This window comes from Elaeis guineensis, chromosome 1 (assembly GCF_000442705.2).
Source record: "Elaeis guineensis isolate ETL-2024a chromosome 1, EG11, whole genome shotgun sequence".
In the NCBI taxonomy this organism is placed as follows: Eukaryota; Viridiplantae; Streptophyta; class Magnoliopsida; order Arecales; family Arecaceae; genus Elaeis; species Elaeis guineensis.
Window position 1 is genome coordinate 30,051,225 of NC_025993.2, and position 25,466 is coordinate 30,076,690.

At 32.4% G+C, this 25,466-nt stretch overlaps 1 protein-coding gene and 1 pseudogene across 13 annotated transcripts in view; one reads left to right on the forward strand and one right to left on the reverse strand.

The window, feature by feature from the left end:
- Positions 1 to 23,865, forward strand: part of LOC105032852 (uncharacterized) — a 67,667-nt gene extending 43,802 nt beyond the window's left edge. For 4 of the 13 annotated variants that reach the window (XM_073251982.1, XM_073252002.1, XM_073251987.1 and 1 more), the window contains 4 exons: positions 16,339 to 16,467; positions 16,545 to 16,679; positions 16,759 to 16,903; positions 16,980 to 17,485. In XM_073251982.1, coding sequence (XP_073108083.1) covers positions 16,339 to 16,467; positions 16,545 to 16,572 — 157 coding nt within the window. In that variant the 3' untranslated portion in view covers positions 16,573 to 16,679; positions 16,759 to 16,903; positions 16,980 to 17,485. The other 9 variants (XM_073251991.1, XM_073251994.1, XM_073251985.1 and 6 more) reach the window with 7 other exon arrangements.
- Positions 20,662 to 22,762, reverse strand: LOC140855824 (protein FAR1-RELATED SEQUENCE 5-like; annotated as a pseudogene).
- Positions 23,866 to 25,466: the final 1,601 nt, after the last annotated feature.

Here is a 25,466-nt window from a genome sequence, read left to right on the forward strand (position 1 = left end):
AAAAATATTTTGTTCAATGATATTTTTTTATGTCTCTACCATTTGGAGTTTGTAGAGGATCTGTCTTAATTTTAAATAGAGACGCTGTTATTTGAGTTCTTTGATAGGTATTCTAATTTCTTGAAGAGGAGGGTGAATTTTTTCAATGATTCTTCCTTTCTCATCTTGTCAAGAAATTATAATCCTTGGGTTAGATGGTTCTGAAATTCTGATACTCCTGATTTCTTTACTATTTCTTAGAATCATGTTAACATCTTTTGAGTCTTCTTTTACAAGTTCATACCATTTGTAAAATGATATCTATGTCCAAGTCATTTTTAGGAATTATAATACTCAATTTGTAATTTATTTATTTATTCTTTAAAGTGAGATATTAAATGTTTATTTCATTTTTCAAAATTTTTTTCCAAGTAAATTTTTTTTTCTAAAATTAGTTTGTCTATTTCAAATTCAGAACTAATTACATATAGCTCTGGGTCTTTTCTATCAGTTATTTGTAAATAGGTAGGAAAGGTAGGTGGAGATTGAAGTTCTTCGTATCTAGGTTGGAGAATTTTTGGCTCAAAATTTACGGTACTTAATTTTGAGGGTGAGGAGCTAGAACAACTATGTCTTGATGGGTTTATTTGGATTTATGTAGGTTCTAGCCTATAACTTAAATTTCTTTCGATTTTTTTTTGAAATATGGTGGAGACATCTCTTTCAGAATTTGTAATGATTGTATCTAATTTGCTTTGTTCTTTTCTGATGGCTGGTATTGATTTCTTTAGTAACCAGTCGTCAGGTAACTTGATTTGATCCCAGACTAAAGTTCTTGGGATAAATATATTTTCTTTATTTGGATCTATTTGAAAGTAATCTGTCGATCCTAAAGTTCTTTTGTTTACAATTCTTATATGTTCTAAGGTATTTAAGATTTTATAGTATATCCTAAATATGGCCACGACTGGGTATGATCCAAGTAATATATTAAATCTATCTAATTTTATTTCTAATTCTAAATTTTTAAAAATATTTTTGTCCTTGATTTTGATAGTAAGATCTGCATTACAATTAAAATAGATTGGACCATTAAATAAATTAGATTCAACCATACCTAAAAGGGCATCTTGAAAATTAAGGAACCTATCGTCTTTTAAATATAAAAGAATAGCATTGTTAATTCCTTTCCTAATTAATGGTTTTACCGCTACTTGGACTAATCCTATATGAATGAACTCAAATTTAGATTTTTGAGTAGATTTAATAATTTTTAGTGCTAGGATTGGGATTAATTCATGTTCTTTTTCTATTGGAATAGTAAATTATATTGTTTTGATCCTATTGTCTAGCAGTAGTTAATTTGTGGATTTGTAAATAGAACTTCTTGGAACTTTTGGGATTATCTATTTATCCAATCGTTTGCCAGAAAGTTCGATTAGAGCCTTGTTTGTCCTAGTATCTTCACTTTGAGATGAAGAACTAATAGAAGAAGATCTTGATAAGAAACTCATCTTAGGAGACTTAACAACAGATAACTTTGATAAGAGGTCCTTTTCTTAGGAGACTTGATACAGTAGGATCTGAGATAGTACCTATCTTAGGAGATTTAACATAGGAGGATCTAAAATAGTTACCATACCAAGGACGATGTTGGAAGGATTCTCTACGGACTGATAGTCTTCTATCTGTTAGCAACTCTTCTTGATCTTTCATCGGCTCGATATATCCTTGAAGCAACCCTACATCCAAAGATACATCCAACTATATGGCCATCATCAGGTATACAACCTCTATGGTTCTCAGACCAAGCTTAGGTTCTACCGGTTATACAACCACTATGCTCCTTAGATCAAGCTAAAGGTTTTTATCAAAACTCTGCTGCTCAGATCAAGACTGAGTGTCTAAATTAAGATCTATCCTGTACTACTCTCTCTCGGCTCTGATACCATGGGTCCTTAGATCTATCCTGTACTACTTCTCTCTCTCAGGTTCTGATATCATGGTATGAAATATAGGTATGAAATTTTTATCATCCTTCACTCTATCTTCCTCAAAGCAAATGTCATCCCGAAGGAATCTTCAGCATCATCATCACCAATGATTTTCACCTCAATGACGACACCATCATCATTTTCAATGCCATCATCGAAGCCACCATCATTACTCTTTAGCATCAATCGAGATTATAGTCAAAATGACAAGCCTACAAAAAAATTATCATATGATAATCCATATTTCATCATCATCATCAAGTAACATTTTGACAGAGCAACTTTTAGAGCATCCTCCAGAAGTAGAACATCCTCGTCAAAGAAATTTACTTGAAAATACTCCGCCATCCGCTCATACTTTACCATCTGTTCATCAATCAAATTCATCTGGAGACCAACATTCAGCAATTTTATCACCAACTCCTTTAGTTTCTCCTGGATTGGAAGCCATCTATAGATGCTGATCAGTAGGATGCAGAAGATCGACACCACCACAGCAATCAAATCAAGTCCACAATCTAGTATCTAGTATAAGTTCATCATCCAACACAAGCTCAAGTTCAAAGATCCCAACATCCAAAAGACAGCATATTTGGACCGATATCAGTTATTCACCACCATCAAGCGACATCCATGAACAATTACTCAAAAAAGAAAAAAAAATCAAGCATGAAGATAAACTTAGTTATTTTTTTTGAAAGTCATTTCATTCTCAAGTAAGTTACTTCATCAGCAAGTTGCTTCACCAGTAAGTTACTTCACCGACAAAGTTATTTCACTAACAAAGTTATTTCACCAACAGATTACTTCATTCTCAAGATACTTCTCTAGCAAGTTACTTCACCGACAAGATACTTGATCCTTAAGCAAGAAGTCCGTTAAATTTTCTATAAGAAGATCCCAAGTGCCAACATTGAGGAACAAGTCCTGGTAGTCTAAGAGTTCCTATTAGAAAGATCTGGCATTGAGTAGTCCTGAATATATTTTACCATGTAGAAATTACAAGCCAGTGAGGGAGTGTTCCATCAATATCCTTTTCTATCTTGTATCTTTGTATTCAAAAATAGATTAGGATCCAAAGCTTTGTTTCAAGTTTGAAGTTTGTATCCAGTAGGCTAAAGTCAGAGAGAAGCAAGCTCCCTGAAGCTATCACCATCCTGTATATTCATTTTGTTCTTGCTTCCTTTATATCGTGTAAGTTTTCATCATGTACAGTCTCATGTTTCAAATGATCTTTAAATAAAGTTTTAGTTTTAGTTATTATGTTGTTTTAAATCTTTTAGTGTTGTTTAAATAATATTTACTTTTCAAAGTAATATTTAGATTCATTTTTCTTCATCTCTGAGAAATGCATTCTGCAGAAGTTATTGTTCCTTACTATTCCTGTGGAATTACTATTTCGCAAAAATACTATTTGTGTTTTCTTTCAAATAGTTGATATTTTGTTTCCATGTTTCCTTCAAAAGTCATCATCCTCTTGATCACTTACTATGTCAAAATTATTTCAAAATACTATTTTAAAATACTATTTAAGTACTATTATAAAAGATAAAGATAATAAAAAATTATAGTTAAATAAATAATCTGCAGATAGATAATCTTTAATATAGATTAAGTAATGTAACCCTTAGTGTAAAAAATAATATAAAAATATTAAATTTAAATTAAAAATTAAAAATAAAAAAGAATAGATAACTTGTAGGTAATTTAACCTGTAAGTAACTTTAGTGTAACCCTTAGGTAATCTATAGTCTGACCTTTAGGCAACTCTTAGGTAACTTGAGCTGTAGGTAACACCCTTACGGAACTTGTAGTGTAACCTTTAGGTAACCCTTAGGTAGTCTGTAGTATGACCTTTAGGATAACCTGTAGTTAACCTTTAACATAGGTTAACCTATGTAGACAACCTTTAGGATAGCCATATCCATCAGTAGTGTCCATCCTATCCATCAGTAGTGTCCACCCTTAGGATAATCATGATCTAGTGTCCATCCTGTCCATTAGTAATGTCCATCCTTAAGATGATCACGGTCTAGTGTCCATCCTTAAACTAGGTAACATTTAGGATAGTTAATCCTTGGTCTAGAAGGTTTTCTTAGTTTAGTTATACAACCCTTAGGATGACCACAGCTTTGTGTCCACCCTGTCCATCAGTAGTGTCCACCCTTAGTCTAGACGACTTTTAGAATAACCATTTAGGATAGTTATAGTATCTCTAGGATGATCATAGTCTAGGACACCCATAGCAGTCTAGGGCATCCATATTTTAGGATAAGTATGGTTGAGATAGACAACCAATTTAGTATAATTAGATACCCTTTGGTCTAGGATAAACAACCCATAGTTATTAGGCATCCTTTTAGGTAAACAACCTCTAGAATAGATAACCCATAGTCATAACTAGGTTTAGAATCAACCCTTATAGGATAGCCATAACCTTAAATTAGATAGACAGCCTTTAGTCTAAGATAGGTATAGATATAGGATTAGATCTAGAATAGATGAATGATTAGATAGATGATTGGTTCAACAGAACTATATTCTATATCTTGTATCTTAGGAGACTTATGGCTATGAAGGTCTCATACTTGAGCCTTGATTTTGAAAGGTCTGAATTTTAGTTCACGGTTAATCTATTATAATCTGTTAGCAGTATCTTGGCACATCTCGTTTTCTGTTATCTTAGAGTGAGTAAGATCTTGTTCATAGGTTCCAGAACATATATCCTAGGATAGAATTAGTATGATTCCTCCTTTAATTAGGAGACTCCCCCAGATTCTGGTCCTACCCATGGTATTAAAGTTTTGGAGGGAGAGAGAGTATAGGATAGATCTTGGTTTAGATACCGAGTCTTGGTCTGAACAGCAAAATTTTGGTAAGAACCTGTAGCTTGTTGTGAGGAGCACAGTGGTTGTATAATTGATAAAACCTAAGCTTCATCTGAGGAGCACAGGGGTTGTATAATTGGTGGTGGCCATATGGTTGGGCATACCTTCGGATGTTGGGTTGCTTCAAGGATATATCAAATTGACGAAAGGTCAGGGAGAGCCACTCATAAGCAGAAGACTATCAGTCCGCAGAGAATCCTTCCAATGTCGCTCTTGGTATGGTAACTATTTCAGATCTTCCTATGTTAAGTCTACTAAGGTAGGTACTATCTCTAATCTTGCTATGTTAAGTCTCTCAAGGAAAGGATCTTTTTAAAATTATCTGTTGTTATGTCTCCTAAGACGAGTATCTTTTTTTGATCTTTCTTTACTAAGTCTTTCATCCTTGAAATTGATGTCAAGAGCTAAGGCAAGGCTCTAGCACAGTATCCTAGGAAAAAGTTGGAAATAGATAATCTAAATCTAAATAGATATGTAAGAATCTTTTCAGTGATTAAGCACCATCCTTATAGCGTAGAAATTTTTTGTTGCAAATTAGTTAGGAATCCCATCCTTGTTTATTCTTAGATGGATAGAAATCTTTCTTGCAAATTAGTTAGGAATTCCTAGCTGCAAACCTTTAGGTACCTTTTCTAAGAACTAACCCCTCCATATTTAGGATCTTTCAGACACCTTCCTCATAGTCAATCTTCTTACTCTATTGAAATAATAGATTATGATAGCCTAGATGAGTATAACCCATTAGATTCCGAATAAATAGAATATAATTATCAAATTGATCATTCAGATGACAATTATTTGAGTCAAGATGATCCTCAAGATGATATTCAATCCTTTCACTCTGAATTTGATGAAAGTCAAGATTATCCTCAATATAGATTAATCCCAAATTTTGAATCTAGACTGAGATCTAGAGTTAGCCGTAAGTTAATCTCCAAAATTAAAATAAACATGTCAAACCCAAGGCCAAACTTTCAAAATAAATCTTTACCTTATATACATAAAAACAACTCTGAATTTATAATAAATAAAGAACTACTTAGGAAAGACTTCTATGTTGATGACAATAGACTTAAAAGACAACAGTGTCTTAATTTTTATAATAAAATCTAAAAAAAATCTAATCTCGCCATTATGCTTTCATGAAGACAATCAAAGCTCATGTCAGATTCTTTGATTGGTTCGAAAAACATGATCAGCCCGAAGAAATTAGTATAGAAGAAGAAAATAATAATAATAAACACAATTGTTTAGGTACAAAAATATTAGTTTGTTGGGAAAAATGTAAAGGTAAGGTTATTAAATACCTCTGTCCATACTTGCAAGAAGATAAAAAAAACTTAACAAGTCAAGACTCTAGGGTAATACAACACCGACCAATTAGGGAAGAAGAGTTGTCTAAAACCACAACTTATTTAAAAGACCTACCAGAACCAGAAGATAGCCCAGTTTTGAAGATACTAAAATCCAACAATTCTTAAAAAACTCAAAAAATAAAACCCAGGAGAAAGATCATCTAGAAGAAATCAGTCCTGAAAGAAAAATTTAGAATAAGGTTCTTGAACCTCTTTCTGACATTCTTAAACTAAAATCTTTTAATCAAAATATAGATCTGTACCCAGTTAAAACCTACAATACAAATCTACAAACATTTTGGCCAAACTTACCATAGAAATTATCAAGGAACTTAAAAATCCTATTAAAACATCTTTTGAGCCCTAGAAACCCTAAGCCAACATTATCAGGACACAAACCTTTAAAACTCCTTCAATCTAAAAAAAGTAATAAGAAAATTCTTGAATACCATTCTGATCAAAAGATCTTGTTAAAAGAAGAAGTTAAGCCTGGTATCAAAATCCAATCCTTAACTAAATCTTTGTTTAAACCTCCTTGAAAATCTAAAAGGAAGAACTTAGGAGTAGGACATAAAAACCTTTGGCCTATTCCAAGCCCTTTTAATATACTCGAGGAATTTGAAATTTTTCAAAAGAAATCAATGATCTTGCAAGAAATAACTCAAAAGATAGATAAAGAAAAAGAAATCCTCTTAGTAGATGACACTCTAAAATTCTTTAGGAAAATAAAAGTTACTCTACTAATAGATGATTTCAAAATAAATACTTTAACTCTGATAGATTCTAAAATAGATTCAAATCTTATCCATAAAAGTATAATTCCTACAAAATTCTTTAAAAATCTAGCATCCACAGGTAGTCCAGATCCCGCATACAAATTGACAAATATATTAATTTGTAATAATAATATATGTCTTAAAACTTCCTTCATCCTAAGTGAATATCTCGATCAATCAGTAATCTTAGGAAATTTATTTCTCAACCTCATAAAATCTTTTTATGTTGATGAGAATGAAATCAAAACCAAACTCTTAGGACAAAACTTAGATTTTAGATTTGCTAATCCTTTCTTCAAAAATAGGCAAATAACTCAACTTTCAGTCAAACAACAAAGAATTGAACTTTGGAATAAAACACTAGAAATACTATCCTTTGAACTCCAAGGCATTATTCTTGAAAAAATTTACCAACCCAATGAAATTAAAGAATTACTTAAGAGCCTCCATAAGTATCTCATAATAGATTGGTGTTGGCCAAAATTTAGCATTCCAAATATTAATATAATTCCTTCTGATACTATAATTAGAGCCCTAAATAAAGGACTAGTTAAATTAGCCTTTGTAGATTATAACTACCCCTTGGATATGTTCCCAAAAAGAGTTTCCATAACTTTGGAAAAACTTAGGAACAATAGAGAAAAAATAGATATATTAATTTATAGTGAAATAGAAGAAAGTAGAATAGCTGAAATTAGGTATCCTTTACAAATTCACCATCTCACCTAATTTTCGGAAGGAGATTGGGATCTTTTTACAATCAATTCTATAAAAGATAATCCACTCAAATTTATACAAGAATGTGATACTAGAGAATATGAAATTATTAATTATTTAGATGTCTTTTGTGAAGTTAGAATGTTAGAAAATCAAAAATATTGGACTAATGGTAGGATATGGATAATGACAGACTTAATCATGCTAAACCAATCCATGATAAAAAAATAGAGAAAAATGAAAAAAAAAAAATAGATTCAAAAAGTTATCCATATGAGGAAACAATTAGAAACCCCTTTAGGTTATCAAGGTATTAATTAAAACCTTTTCAAAACCATGTTTTCGAAACAAATTTGTCTTTTTCAAAACCTTGCTTCTTCATAACAAGATTTTACAAAACATCACTTAGAGGTTTGGTTCTAACTCTCCATCTGATTTTCTTCCATGTAAATTTTTACAGGAAAGCTTATGCCTCTTGAGAAAATTTTAGTTTCAAAATCCTTTTACTAATCACTTTCTTTGCTTTCTATGGCATCTAGAAAATAAATAAATCTCTCTTTTTATAAATATTTGAAAAATTTAGATTAAATGAGTTTCACATCAGAACCTTGGCACAAAACAGTTAGCCAAGAGGAAAAAGAGAGAGAGACAGAAACTCAAAAAGAAAAATAAAGAGACTCTCTTCTTTTTTCATTACCACTACCTCCAAACCAGTTTGAAATACCTTCGTCATTAGAAAGTTCTCAAACAGAAACTGCAAAAATTACTCAACAAGAAATTGCAGAAACCTCTGAAAAGGAAGCTGTAGAAACTTCAGAAACTTCTCAAAGCGTGTAGCAGGTTTCTTTCAAACTTAAAACGGCAATTGGAATTTTGATCCAAAGTCATTCCAAATCTTTCAGCCTCTTTAAACAGCCACTTGCCCATATTTTGATAAAAAAAAAAATTTAATTCATAATAATGATTGAAAATGAATATTTTGAAAAAGAACTAAGGATGGTGGCAGAAAAAATCTCTCTTAAATTGGCATTTCCTATCAAGTGATGATGTTCGAAAAATTCAAAAATTTTATAAAAATATTTTGATAAATACAAAATCTATAGTTGTTAAGCATTACAAACACCATAATAAAAATACTTTCACCCATTTAACAATTCAAATCCTCTCAATTTTAACACCTACCTCATGGGGAAACCATCTTTGTGATTTCAAAAGATTTTCACAAAACTATGACCCTCAATACTTCAATTACTAGGATTATATTACAGTATGGTATAATGCTTTTCTTTATTAAAATCCATAACACAGACATTTCTAGTTGTTTTACTTCAAGATCGGAACAACATATCAATTTCTATATTGGTTCAATAACTGGTGGGACTACTATGGTCCAACTCTTCAAATCTTACTTCCACCAGTCCTCGAAGGTTTCAACCTATTTCAAGAAAAAGCCACCGTTTCAATCAAAAACCAAAATTTTTTGATTCTCTTTAAATTTTATTCTCGATTTACACTCTCCTGGATTGTTGTCTGAGAATACACTTTCATCCAAACTCTATTAATTTCTTTATCCCTTGAAAGACAATTCAAGATAAGGTGGTGGGCCCAATTCAATTATGAACATACCACCAAGTCAAAAATCATTCAATGGCTATCTCAGCACTCTTCACAGGTATCTCTGGCCATTGAAAGCTCCAGAATTCTCTCAGCAGCAATCAAATATTAATGTAAGATTTGTAGTCATCAAATCAAAGATTGAATATAAAAATCTTCTTCAAGAATTACTTTCAGAATTAGAAAAGGAAGAAGAAGGAAAAAAAGACTATGCTAATACTTCTTCTAGTCTTCTTATTTAATTAAATGAAGATTAATCTCTAGTACCATCAACACCACCAAAAGAAGAAATTCGTTCACAGTACCAACAAAAGCATCTTCAAATAAGACATTCCAAAAGACTCATCCAGATAACCAAACAGGTATCATCCCAAATCCTGACCAATCTTTAGTTGCTACAAAAGCAAACCACCTACACAGTTTTTGAGGCAAAACTACTCAAGCACTTGATTCTCAAAAAACATAGACCTTCTGTCCAAGATTCCTTCAACCAGAAGACTTTTTCCATCAAAAAGCTTGGCTCGCAAATTCTGCCCCTAATTGTATCATAATATCACTTTTGTCACAAGCTCTGTCTCAGATTTCTCCAGCATAAAAAATATCGAGGATAGTCTCAAAAGCAACAAACTTTTTTTCAACAAACACCATCAAACTTCAGAATACTTTTCAGCAAATTTCATCGACAAGCCACTTCATTCTCAAGTTACTTCATTAGCAAGTTACTTCATTCTCAAGTTACTTCATTAGCAAGTTACTTCATCAGCAAGTCACTCCATCAGCAAGTTATTTCACTGACAAAATTATTTCACCAGCAAGTTACATGATTCCCAAGATACTTCACTAGCAAGTTACTTCATCGATAAGATATTTGATCCCCAAGCAAGAAGTCCACCAAATCTTCTATAAGAAGATCCCAAGTGCCAGCACGAAGGAACAAATCCTGACAATCTGAGAGTTTCTATTAGGAAGTCCTGGCATAGAGTAGTCCTGAATACTTTTACCAGACAAAAGTTACAAACCAGTGAGGGAGTATTCCACCAATATCCTCTTCTGTGTTGTATCCTTGTAACCAAAAATAGATTAGGATTCAAAGTTTTGTTTCAAGTTTGTATCCAATAGGTCATAGTCGGAGAGAAGCAAGCTCTCTAAAGCTATCTTCATTCTATATATCCATCTTGTTCTTGCTTTCTTCATATCGTGTAAGCTTTAACCATATACACTCTTATGTTTTAAATAATCTTTAAATAAAGTTTTAGTTTTAATTATTCTGTTATTTTAAATATTTTAATATTGCTTAAATGGTATTTATTTTTCAAAGTAATATTTAGATTCTTCTTTCTCTATCTCCGAGAATGTATTCCGCAAAAGTTACTATTTATTACTATTCCTGTGGAATTACTATTTCGTAAAAATATTGTTTGTGTTTCCCTTTGAATGGTTGATATTTTGTTTCTATATTTCTTTCCTTCAGAAGTCATCATCCTCTTAACCACTTACTATTTCAAAACTATTTCAAAACACTATTTAAATACTATTGTAAAAGATAAAGATAATAAAAAATTATAGTTAAATAAATAACCTACAGATAGGTAGCCTTTAACATAGGTTAAATAATGTAACCTTTAGCGTAAGAAATAGTCTAAAATTATTAAAAATAAATTAAAAATTAAAAATCAAAAAGAATAGATAACTTGTAGGTAACTTAACTTGTAAGTAACCTTAGTATAACCCTTAGATAATCTATAGTGTGACTTTTAGGCAACCCTTAGGTAATTTATTCTATAGGTAACACCCTTGGGGAACTTGTAGTGTAACCTTTAGGTAATCCTTAAGTAACCTATAGTATGATCTTTCGAATAATCTGTAGTTAATGTTTAACATAGGTTAACCCATGTAGACAACCTTTAGGATAGCCATGTCCACCAGTAGTGTCTACGATGTCCATCAGTAGTGTCCATCCTTAGGATAATCACGGTCTAATGTACATCCTGTCTATTAATAATGAGTAGTATCCATCCTATCCATTAGTAATGTTCACCCTATAGTTAACCCTGGTCTAAAATGTTTCCTTAGCCATACAATCCTTAGGATGATCATAGCCTAGTGTCCATTCTAGTGATCATCCTTAGTGTACTCTTAGTCTAGACAACCTTTAGAGTAACCACTTAGGATAGTTAACCCATGGCCTGAATAGGTATTCAACTTTTAGGAAGACCACAGTCTAGGACACCCATAGTTTAGAATAAGTATAGAATAACTAGGTATCCTTTGGTCTAGGATAGACAATCGTTTTAGGTAACCTATAGATAACCTATAGTCGTAAATAGATTTAGAATCAACCCTTTTAGGATGACTATAATCTTAGACGAACATAGAATCCCTTGGACTTGAAAGATCTAGGATCCCTAATCTAGGATAAATATAGGATCCCTTCAATAACTCTAGGTTAGATAAATAGCCCGGATCCCTTAGATAACTTTAGGATAGATAGATAGCCTGGATCCCTTAGATAACTTTAGGTTAGATAGATAGCCTTTAGTCTAGAATAGGTAAACAACCCAATAGGTAGACAGTCTTTAGTCTAAGATAGGCATAGATATAGGATTAGATCTAGAATAGATGAATGATTAGATAGATGATTGATATAGGATTAGATCTAGAATAGATGATTGGTTCAACAGAATTATATTCTACATCTTGTACCTTAAGAGATTTATGGCTATGAAGGTCTCATACTTGAGCCTTGATCTTGAAAGGTCTAGATTTTAGTTCATGGTTAATCTATAATTTGTTAGCAGTATATTGGCACACCTCGCTTTCTGTTATCTTAGAGTGAGCTAAATCCTATTCATAGGTTCCAAAACATATATCCTAGGATAGGATTACTACGATTCCTCCTTTAACTAGGAGGCTCCCCAAGTTATATATATATATATATATATATATATATATATATATATATATATATATATATATATGTGTGTGTGTGTGTGTGTGTGTGTGTGTGTGTGTGTAAATGTATGTAGACTCTCTTCTGGTTGATCGGATTCCAGCATCCATTGAGTCGGATCTTCGTCCGTTGGTTCGGTGCACATCTCAGAGCTCTTTCTATAAGTTAACGAAGGAGTTTGGGAGGTTGTTTGCTGATCTGGCATGTTAAAAAAAAAAAAAAAGCATTCAATGTGACGCAACGTAAGGGTAGAACGCTTCTTTCTTCCTCCTATCTCTTCTCTCTTTTCCTTTCAAAACTCTTCTCTCTTTCTCTCTCTTTTTAAACCCATTCCCTTTCCAAACCCACTCTCCTCTGTTCTTCTCTATTAGATCGGCGACCATCATCATCTCTTCCGAGCCCCCTCCCCTACCCATGACTGTCGTCTTTTGATAACCCTCCCACTCGCGCTACCTCTCTTCTTCTCTCTCTCCGTTCCATGCCCATGGCCACCATCTTTCGGTAAGCCCCCTATCCGCACCTCTTCTTCTCTCCCCCCCACATCCACGGCGGCCGTCTTCTGGTAAGCCCCCCCAACCTGCGTCTCCTCTCTTCTCTCTCTTTCGCGGTCACTGTCTCATCTCCTCTCAAGTCAAGTTCCCCACCTTGTGGCTGCCGTCTCCTCTCCTCCCAAACCCCCTATCAGCCCTCTCCTCCAAAACCCCCACCCATTGGCCCTCCTCCTTTTCTCCCAAACCCACTCGTTGGCCCTCCTCTCCCAAACCCATCCGCCATTCTCCCTCTCCTAACTTCGCCGCCAGTGGCTTTTTCCTAAATTTGAAGACCACCACTCTCTCCCTCGGGCTGTTGACCTTCTTGGGACTTCCCCAAGCCCACCCCACCGCCATCTTGTTGTGACTTTCCCAAGCCAGTCCACCGTCTCGAGACTTTCGTAGCCATCCAACTACTATCACCCCCTACTGTCGATATGTTTCAGATGGTTCAGGAGTTTTCCAACCACAGCAGCATCCGACTTCATCAGAAGGTATTATTTATATAAATAATTTTTTATATTGATTGATTACATAATCTTGATATTTTAGTTCAGATAGCAATTTCTATTAAGGCCATGCATATACCAATTGTAAAATCATTCTTTATTATTTACCTTATGTTTTCATTCATTCATTCACTGCCACATGAAATTAATTTAGAAAGATATGAAGGTGTTAGTTGGTGTACTATCAAATACCATGCTTGTGCATCAAATGAAACACAAACGTAGCCACCTACATACACAAAACATATGCAACACAGATGAAATTAGTTATGAATTCTTTCTCACCTTTGATGATATTTGCTTGACAACCTCATCACACATTGCAACTGGCCCTTGCCAAATAATTTAAAAATGTATTTCTGAGTTTGTGGTTTTATTATTTGTTTGCAAGAACATGCCAGTGAAATTTATAGTAAAACTAGTCAAAGATCCACATGTTGTTTGCGGTTGGATGCACGAAAATTATTTTTTAGATTTTACTGCATCTTTATTATTATTCAAATTATTATTAATAATAAATTAATATTTTAAAATAATATTTTTATTATTATTTTAAAAAATAATATTTTTAAAATAATTTTTTAAAATTAATTTTAAAATAATATGTTATTATACAAATAGTATTTTTAAATTAATAGTAAAAATATTATTTTTTAAAATAATATTTTAAAAAATAATATTTTTATTATTATTTTAAAATTGATACTTTTTAGCTTCAAATTATTAATAATAATAAAATAATAATATTTTTTTTTAAATATTTTTTTTCTTCTTTTTCCTTCGCTGCCTCTGCCCCCACAGTGTGAGACCTAGGTCACAGCCATCCGCATAGCCCTCGTCGCAGCCTTATCCCATTGTTGTTCGTGTCGGATGCATGAAAATAATTTTTCTAATATTATCATATTCTTATTATTATTAAAATTATTATTAAGAATAAATTAATATTTTAAAAATAATATATTTATTATTATTTTAAAAATGATATTTTTTAAAATAATATTTTATTATTAATTTTTTGAAATAAATTTTTTAAAAATAATATGTTATTATTATTAATAATATTTTAAAATAATATTTTAAAAAATAATATTTTTATTATTATTTTAAAATTAATATTTTTTCTTCTGCTTTAAATTATTATTAATAATAAAATAATAATAATATTTTTTTCATCCCCCTTCCTAAATATTTTCTTTTTAAAACTAATACCTTAGTAAAATAATATTTTAAATTATTAATAATAATAAATAATAATATTTTTTTTCTTTTTTTCTCTCCCTCAAATATTTTTTTTCTTTGTTATCCCTTCCCTTCCCCCCGCCGTCTCCCCTACCCCCATGCCCCCCCATTACGTTCCTCAACGTGCCACCAATTCTCCTCCCCTCTGCAGCCTTGCCCTATCGCCGTCCCCTCATGTTTCCTCCCTCGGCATTGATGAACTTGAGCTCCTGTGGCTCTACATGAGCATCAGCAGCTGCCCCTCCCCTCAGGTTCCAGCACCACCAACTCGATCTCGCCCCATCATCGTTCGAACTGTACCCACTGTTCGTGCCGCATCTAGCTCCGCATGACAACTAAACCCCCTCCTCTCCCCTTCATCGGCTCCAGCACCACCAACCCCCCCTCCTCTCCCCTCTACGGCCCTGCTCCATCATTGTCCCCTCCTATTCTCTTCAGTCCCGATGAATCTGAGCTCCCGTGGCTCCGCGTGAGCACCAACGATCGCCCCTCCCCTCCCTCAGCTTTGGTGCCAACAACCCCCTCTCCTCCCCTTGGCACCACCAATCCCCCTCGCCTTCCCTCAGCCCCAGCTGCAGGCGGTCGCTGGTGCTTGTGCGGTCGTCGACTTAGATCAGAGAATAAGAAAGCTTGGATGGTGGCTGGGTTTCGTCGGTGCTCGCACGGAGCCACGGAGGCTCGGGCTGCGATGTTTTATAGGAGGCTTCTTTAAATCGATGGAGATTTTCAATGCTTTTCTGTTCAGATGGCACAATCAAACTCATTTGAGGTGCTGAGTTGGCAACACTTCAACGTTCCTCCACAGAGTATTGTTATATATATATATATATATATATATATATATATATATATATATATATATATATATATATATATATATATATATATATATATATATTTGTATATATGTATATAAATTTTTAAAATGTATTCTTGTAGTTGCATTATTTGTAAACGTATATATGCATAAATATATGTAGCAATGATTGTGCCATATTTATATGTAAATTTTGCTTAGTAGATCTATGTGAAGATGTGACAGGATCATCATAGATTTTTATTGAAGTGAAGTATCATCTATTTTTGTAGTAGATGCTTAACTCATTAGTTTATAGTTCGTTAATATATTTAATTTTTGTAGCAAATAAGTTATAACGGATCTTCATTGGTTCTTGCAAATGGTTCGTTCGAAGTCCTCAATGAGTCGAGAGAGAAATTCTGGAGTTTCGAGGAAACAAAAGAGAGCTCTCTCTTGATTGATAGATTGTCGCTGCTATCTATACGGCGATATGTGGACTTCATTGGGGGCATTCGGAAGCAGTTGATGGATGCCCACAGAAGATTGATACAGTAAATATTCTCACTATATGCTTGACATCCCAGTCATCACACAAGAGCGGGTAGTTGTAGACCAACTCCTCCACTGCTAGGATGAGAGTAGGAGGGCATTTCATTATGGAGGGCAGATGTTGATTTTTCGTGCTGAGGACATCGCCCTCATTTGGGGCTACCTTTGAACAGGGTAACCATTGATATGAAGAAGGCTCCCTATAGTATGGTTAGGATCATATATTTTGCAGGGGGATAGTTAGGAGAGATGCATTGGAAGATAGGATCAAAGAATTGTTATCTAATTATTCTTCCAATGGTATTCGATCCATGGTGCAATTGCTTGTTTCATATCTTCTGGGTACAATTTTGTTTTCTTTGTCGAATCTTAGCATTGCATCATGGATTTTTTTCATTGTTGACTCCTTAAGGGACATTGGCCATTTTGCATGGGCCAGAGAAGTCCACGAGCACCTCATGAAATTCATTCCAAGGACTGTGGAGAAGATAAAGAGAAGGGAGAGTGGTCCGAAGGAGAGCATCGGTTATCTTAATGGTTGCGTCACAGTTTTGATGATAAGAAAGATGTTAAGTTATTCTTTTATCTATTTATTTCATTTTGATTATCATTATGCCGGCATTTATATGATTGCTTTTCTTTCAGGTTTGACTTTTTGAGAGAACAGGCATAGTCAAACCATCTATTTTTGGCTGGCTTCCTTGAATACTGAATTGGAAGAAACTCCAGTTCAAAAAATGGGCCCACTTAGGAGTTATGAAGGGCCTAAAAGAAGGAGATGTATTATTTTTTTTAATATTTGGTATTGTTTATTTATTTTGTAAGATAAGGAGACTAATTATTTTCTCGTCATTTTCAGATTCAAGACCCACTACGAGCAACACATGATGAGGTGTTGTTCCTTGAGGTGGGACTTTCTAGTTGCTAGATAGAGGGATAAAGATGGAACGGGTTTGGCAGTTAGGAAGAGGAGTAGACTTGATACTGCATGTAACAGTGCTGCGGTATTGGACTTTTGTGTAATTGATGTGTTTTAAAATTTATCATTGACACATCTTATTAATGTCTATTTATCCTCAGTTGCAGCTCATGCGTAAATACCGTCGTCTCTTTACAGAGGTCAGGGGGGGCTTGAGATGATGCCGAGAAGATGGAGCTTTAGAGGATTGTCGCCAAGAAGGACAAGTTGATTTTTGTGCTGCAAGTGGCATGGAAGAGCGAGGAAGAGGGGAAGGATGCAGAGGGGAGCACTCATGAGATGACAATAGATGTGGAATTTGAGTTTGTGAGTGCTGATACTCCGACACTACCTCACGAGCAAGCGGACCCACAGTCTATCGAGAGGTGGATTACGAGTGGGTACTTAGGGGCTCTTATCTACTATGCAGTCCTTTCATCCCCCTATCTTCAAGTACTCTAGATCTCATAAGAAAGTTCAAAAAGAAGTCAGTCACTATGACAGCGTGGTAAGTAGAGTTGTAATTTAATAGAACATTTATATTTCATTCACATTCGACGTACTCATACGATATGTAGGAATTTTTTGAGATTAGCCATGACTTCTCCAGCTTGCAGCTTTTGGATGAGGGGGAACGTAGGCATGTCCTAAATTTTTTAGAACAAAAAATCGATATCTTTGTTTATAAAATTTTGATTTCCTTCAACCTAATAGTCTTTAGTTCTGATATTAATTTCTCTATATAGGTCATTGGTTTGGATTGATGGCATCAGTTTCATCAATCGATAGCATGTTCATAACATTCTATCTGAAAATTTAATTGATAATGATGTAAGTACTATGTACTAAGTTGTATAAATCAAAGATATATATAAGTTAATTTTTATTTTTTGTAATGGATTATGCAGGTCATAGACGTTTTTTGGTCCCTCCTTTAGCAGCATGCATTGATCGATATTTTAATATATTTGGAGTTTATCTTTTTATTGCGATCTTTCTTTATAGTAATTATTTAGTATTTTTAATGCAATGTCATGTTTTGATGTAGCGTTGTTCTTTATAATATATGTTTCAATTTTTTTTTCTATTTTTAGAGCATGTTGCTAGGCTTATGGAAGGTATCCGATAAAGCTATGCGAGATTTCATGTCTCATTCATTGGCTGAAGTCAAACAGATGTTCGTGTCCATATGCTCGTCGACACATTAGTATCTGCTTATTGTGGATATAAAAGGCATATGTTTCAGACACTATACATCCATGAGTGGTGCAGAGTACAGGACTGTCACTAGAAGATTTGTGAATAATGATCATATTTATCGAATGTTGTGCATACTTATGCATTGCTAACTATGTGGTTGATTTCTAATGTTATGTTTGTAGATAACGTGGTTGATTGAGATGGCACGAGATGTCTACTCATATGGATAGTTGGCCATTTCATATTGTTGGCTGTCCACAGTAGGGTGTCGGATAAATATAATAATGATTTGGTTTATCAGTATCTTTACATTATACGCATTAGAGACATGATTCATTTTTTTTGAAATAACCTAATATGCTGAATTAGATAATTATAAGTACAAAATAATTTTTATCGTGCGTACTAACGTTGCATGCCAAATCAAGTGCGTGCTAAGTAATGCATCGGACCATTAAATGGTCCATGTCAAATATGATTCGTTATTGTGTTTTGTATCGTGCCAACTAACATAGTATGCCTCTTACATGGGAAAAATTATATTTTCAATGCTGAGTCCCATATGTGTTAGCACACGTTCGTGTTAACCAATCTAAAGTATTATTTGTTTGTTTTATTGATAGTGAGCATGAAAAATTTTGTAGATTTGATTATGCTATCTACATCATGCATTTTATAGAGAGTATGATAATTAAAGATAGATCATAATTATCGAAGTTCGTGTAACAGAGTTACGTGTCAGATATGTTGCGTAGGTGATTATGAAGGATCACGAGACGAGATTGTCATAGTTTATTTTGTGTTATTTTTGTAATCAGATGTGTTGGGTCCATTCTTTATATATATTTGTGATTTGTGTATTCTGTCTAAACATTTGGATGTATTGTGAATCTCTTGTGAATAAATTTGTATGAAAGTCTATAAAAAAATAATTTATAGCAGATGAATCAGTTGTATTTATTATGTTATTGATGCAATGGATTTGTTGAAATCTGAATTTGTTCTTTATATTTTTTTAAGTTAGCAGGTTATATCATGTTTATTGATAGATCCGATAATTATAAAGTTTTGCAGTTGGTATGAGTATTGTTTTTTAGATCATTTTGCCACAGCAGGGTGCAAGATAAATATAAACCATTTCAGAATAAATATGAATCTTGTAGAATAAACACAAACTGTGTATAATAAATAGAACTTTTACTGAAATAAGCATAAATCTTGCAAAATAAAAATAAATTTGGTGTCTAGTCTCTACCCTTTATACTAAATAATAAATACAAATTAATCAAAGTTGCTCTCTGCTCTTTATGAACTCAGAGTGTAGAATAAATATAAACTATCTCAGAATAAACATAAATCCTGTAGAATGAATACAAACTACATATAATAAATAAAAATTTTATTGAAATAAACATAAATCCTACAAAATAAATACAAACTTGGAGTCCACTATTATCGAGTTTGTGTTTATCCTGTGCAGTTTTTGTTTAGTGTCTCAGTGTTTGTGTTTATCATTCATAGTTTTTATTTATTATATGGAGTTTGTGTTTATTCTGGAGTACTTTATGTTTATCCTGTCATTAGTTCATGAAAGGCAGAGAGTAACTTTTGCAGTTTGTATTTATCTTGAGACTGTTTGTATTTATTATTTGGTGTTTGTGTTTATCCTTCGATAGTTTGTATTTATTTTCATAGGACTTATTGTTTATCGTCTCTTCTATTGTTTATCCTGGGTGGATTTTAGGATTATTTAAGTATTGGGCTTTGAGTTTGTATTTTTTTTGGGCCATTTGTATTTATCATCTCAGACTTTATATTTATTATTTATAATTTTTATTTATTATACAGAATTTATATTTATTCTGAAATACTTTATCTTTATCCTGTCATGAGTTCATGAAAGGTAGAAAGCAATCTTGACAGTTTGTATTTATTTTGGATCATTTGTGTTTATCATCTCAGACTTTATATTTATTATTCATAGTTTCTATTTATTATCTGATGTTTTCTCTGCGTGTCAGTTTTTTTTTAGCATGTCAGCTCTTGAGTTTGTATTTATCTTGGGTAGTTTCTATTTATTGTCTCAGAGTTTATGTTTATTGCAGATAGCTTTTGTTTATTATACAAAATTTGTGTTTATTCTGATGTACTTTGTGTTTATTCTGCTATGGGTTCATGAAAGGTAAAGAGCAATCTGGATAGTTTATGTTTATCCTAGTTTGTTTCTGTTTATTATTTGAAGTTTGTATTTATCCTTTGATAGTTTGTGTTTATTTTTGCAGGACTTTGTGTTTATCCTTACCTCTTATTGTTTAGCTTGGGTGGACTCTTGGATCACTCAATTTTTGAATTTCAAGTTTGTGTTTATTCTGGATAATTTTTGTTTATCGTTTCAGAGTTTGTATTTATTATAAATAGTTTCTATTTATTATACGGAGTTTGTGTTTATTCTAGAGTACTTTGTGTTTATTCTGCCATGGGTTCATAAAAGATAAAGAGTAATCTGGACAGTTTGTGTTTGTCTTGGACTTGTTTGTGTTTATTATTTGGAATTTATGTTTATTCTCTGATAGTTTGTGTTTATTTCTATAGGACTTTGTGTTTATCTTCCTCTCTTATTGTTTATCCTAGGAGGGTTGTAGGATGATCTAAGTGTTGGATCCCGAGTTTGTATTTATTTTGAGCCATTTGTGTTTATCGTCTCAGACTTTGTATTTATTATATTGGATTTCTGTTTATTCTGTGGTGTTTGTGTTTATCTTGAGATAGTTTGTGTTTACTCTAGATATGTGTATATTTATTTTATGCTCACAGTCAACAAAATAAAAAAATGAAAGCTATATTAATTGGCATAGAGTAAATATTTGAACTTTATAATCATCAATGTCACATCAGATGTACAAAACGTAATAGAGCAAATCATATTGTTCGGTAGGAGTTATAAATTCATATCATTTACAAAAATATTTATTCAACTCAAAACACAAGCCATCATAGCAAAATTATAATCAGGGGTTCTAAAACACCAGTGAGCTTACGCAATCATCAAATTTTTCTTCTTTAGATGAACTGCTGCTGATGTAGGCTTCGAAATCATCTACATGCATAAAGTATAACCATCCAAGAAGTCATAAGAAAAGTTTTTGTTAAAATTAAATAAATATAAAATAATTATCAAGATGTAGTTTTTACTAATGTTTGTCTTGTATATTCGAATGTTATGATCCTTTTGATGACATTTCTTGCATGTTCACTATTTCTTCGCTGCAACCTCCATTTAGTGCTTGAACCTGCTAAGTTTTTTGTGATCTTTACAATTAGAAACTGGAGGATCTTTAAATACCATGAAATTATCATTTATTTTTTTTGTTTAGCTACATTATGTCATCACTATCAGAAACTGAGTACAGCTCTCATCTATTATATTTTGTTCTGTAAATAGATTCTTCTTCAGTGAACAAATTTTTTTAATGATGGACTCCACATCATTAATGACAAGATCATATATTTTTTGGAGGGTACAATTATCATATGCTAATTTAAAAAGTTTTTTACATAGCCCATTGAATCTTGTAGTTCTCGACGTCGTGTCTTTCTGAACTTTACATACACTATGTGCCATATCAGCATCTATTTCTTTGGCAGATTTCATCTAGCATTTTAATATGTAATGTGCAGGGATACGATGAATTCATAAAGTAATGAGAACTTTTAACACATGAGCACATAGAATGTCACTGAATTCAAATATTAGACATGAGCATGAAAATTTCTCCTCAGACATAATACATGTTACATAATTTGCTATTCTCTGTTGTGCATTTCTATTAGGAGCCTCAATCTCAATTATATCATACAATTTATACTTCTCTACCTTCTCCATATCATACATAATTGTCATTTTGAGTTGCTCCCTAAAAAGCTTAAAAATAGTTCTTGTATACACTTCAAGAGCATGTTTTTCGATTAGATACTTTGACCATAAATTTGGTTGAACGTGGTATGTCTGAAATTCTTCTTCATCCTTTCGATCATATCTGCTCTCCAAGACTACCTCAAACTGAGTAACAAATCTGAAAATATTTATATGATTATTTACATAACCCTTAAATAGTGAGTGTATACTTTCACTGCGTTGTGTTGTAGACATAAAAATAAAGAATATATATCTAAAATATGCAGGCATCCATTGGTTTCATATATTGAATAGGTGATCAAGGTAGGCATTAGACTCCAAAGAGTATTTCTTGATAAATGCATCCCAACAATGCTTAAACTGCTCTGGAGAGATAGAAGCATTAATGCAATGATGAATATCTTCCTTCAATCCATCTTTTTTATTAAAAAGAACGAATAGACGTTTTATGACATTTTTCAGGACATGTCACTTACAAAATTGATGGAAATTATTAAGAAAAATATGCTCAATTGTCTTTTTCATTATTGGATCTTGATTAGTTAATATGTATTTTGGGTGCTTGCCATAATGTGTCTTCAGAAAAGATTGGAAGATCCAAATAAATAATTCGATACACTCATCTCGAACTAATGCGCAATTGAATAGAATTGACTGCATCTGGTGGTTGACACCAACAAATGGGGCAAAAGGCATGTTTTATTTGTTTATTATTATGTATGTAGTGTCAAATATCACAACATCACCAAAGTATTGGTAAGACAATCTTGACCTTCCATCAATCTAAAAAATATTTTAGATACTATTGTCGGCATCTAATTGGATGGCGTAAAAGAAAATTGGATTCTCGGTTTGCTGAGTTTGAAAATGATTAACTGTTATTTGCAGGTCAATATTGAATAACTATTTTTGGAGGTTGGTTCTAAGGTTGCTCAAATTCTTTCTAGTGAAACTTACATTTCATATACCTCTATGTAATTGTGAGATTGCACCCATGATTTGTTGAGTTGAAATATTTTGATTATGTAAAGTTTTTATAAACTCTTTATCTTCTAAGGTGATCTTTCTATGTGATCAGAAGAAGTGAGTTTTTGATGGGTTATGAATAAGCTTATGATTATGAACATCGTGAAGCATTGTAACCTCCCACTTACCAATTTCAATCTTTTTAATATGCATTTTTGCTTTATATCAGTGTGAATGCTCTATCCTTTCTTGCGTGGCGTTATAGTTGCTTCATGATCTTGCCTATCAACTGCGATATTGATCTTAGGTTTATATACCCCTTCTTTACAACATGAAAATTCTTGCTACTGATCCCCTTACTTTTGGAGGATCAATAAGATGATTCTTTTCGAATACCAAAATCTTTCTTATACGTATATTGGTTGTAGGTTTCTATTATTTTTTCTTGAATATCGAAGATCATCCCTTCATGCAATACTAAATCTTTAGTATTTTCTGAGTCTGGACTCTGGTCAATATAATCTTCTCCATTAGAAGTTCTCTTTATATGATTATTATTAAATGAGTTTGGAGTGTCATCGAGTGAAATATAATCATAGACATTGCTTTCTTCCCTTATAAAGTAGTTGGTGTGCTAAAGATGGCTGTCATGTTGTCATCGTACATACTTTCCACATTCATAATATGTGTAATTCGATCTAATTACTGGTAATAAAATACAGTTAGTATAAGTAGCATTAAAGTACATAGATCAATTTTACTGATGCATATCAAATTGAGACCGTATTAAATATCAACTTCAAATTGATGCTATTCTATTAAAAGAAATACTTTAGTAACTAAAATCAAAGATATAACTAGGCATGCATTTCAAACTATAGCTCATGTTAAAAGTTAATCATTTATCATTCACATAAGTATAAACATAATCATTAAATATTAAAAAAAAATTAATTAGTAAGTCTCAAGTATCAACTTGATTGATGACATTTAATTGACTTTATCAAATAACACTAATAAAAGAACTTTTTTTTTTTCAAAAATAATATTTTTTAAATAAATATTTTTTTTATCCAAACAATATATGCATGAATAATGTTATTAGATATGATTATTTTTCATATCATAATAATAATTCTTATCCAACGAATCAAGATTTCAAAATATAACCATCAACCTTATGATGAATTAAGCTATGTATGAGTTCTTATAATTGAATAGTCTCTATATTTTTCATATCATAAATTTTTTAAAATATCACATATATATTTAATACATTCACTGAAATATTTAGCCTCTAATGACATAACAATAGTAAAAAGATACTTTGCACTCAATTAGCATAGAACAAACAATTCCAATGAGATGTTTGCACTACAGACAAAAGGAGGGAAGAAGAGAAGTAAATGCCAGTGAGATGTTTGTACTGGAGAGAGAGTCGGCAATGCATTTGCATCGAAGAGAGAGCTAGCGATGTGTTTGCAATGAAGAGAAAGAGCCGGCGATGTGTTTGCACTGAAGAGAGATCTCTGACGATGTATTTGCGATAGAGAGTCGGCGATGTAGTTGCATCGGAGAGAGAAAGTCGGCCACGTATTTGCGATGGAGAGAGAGTCATGAGGTGTTTATGTTGGAGAGAGATGGAGAAGAAGTTTCTTTTGGGGAGAAACAAAGGGAAAGAGAGAAAGGAGGTTTTGCTGGTGAGAGGGAGGGAAGAGTTTCATTTTCAAATGAGAAGGTCTGCTCTCTCACTCCTTTTCAGTCTCATCCTCATTAAAGGAACATCATAGCTTTAAGAGGAAAAGAGATGGAAAGAAGAAAACATACGTGATCCCATTTAAAGCATTCGTCTTTTCTTATTAAATAATGTGAGATTAGCTAATGGGCTCCCGAACTCCTCCATTTGTTTTTAGGAGACTCTTTGAAATGCATATCGATCCAACAGTCGAGGAATCGATCGGATATGGATTGGGATGTGATCAATCAGAGCCCAGTCTAGCTCTCTTTCTCTCTCTATATATATATAGTAAGAAAAAAATAAGTTATAGCTGTCTATTTTTTATGGATGATTTTATAATTTTGGATCTATCTATTGAGTAGATATCTTTAACAAAATATTTATTATATTTTATTTCATATTAATTTATTAATAAAAAATAAAAAAATAATTTTTATTTTATTAAAATTTATTATATTATATTATTTATTATTAAAGTAAGTTAATTGAGTAATTATTTTTTCTATATTTTTATATGATTTTGTTGATTTAGTTATATTTGCTCATATCTCTTATCTGTAAAATTTTGTTATATTTGAAAAATTAGTATAGTAATTGATAGATATTTCGGTGCTTAATTTTGCGACAGATACAAGATCTGACAGATTCACTCTTTCGACTATGATCAAAAAATTTTTTTAACATCACCTGTCTTCTAAGTTATATTTAGATCGTAAAATTTTGATGATAACAATAGTACTTTCAGGATGATACATATTTTTTAAGAGAATAAATTTGAGCCAATTAATT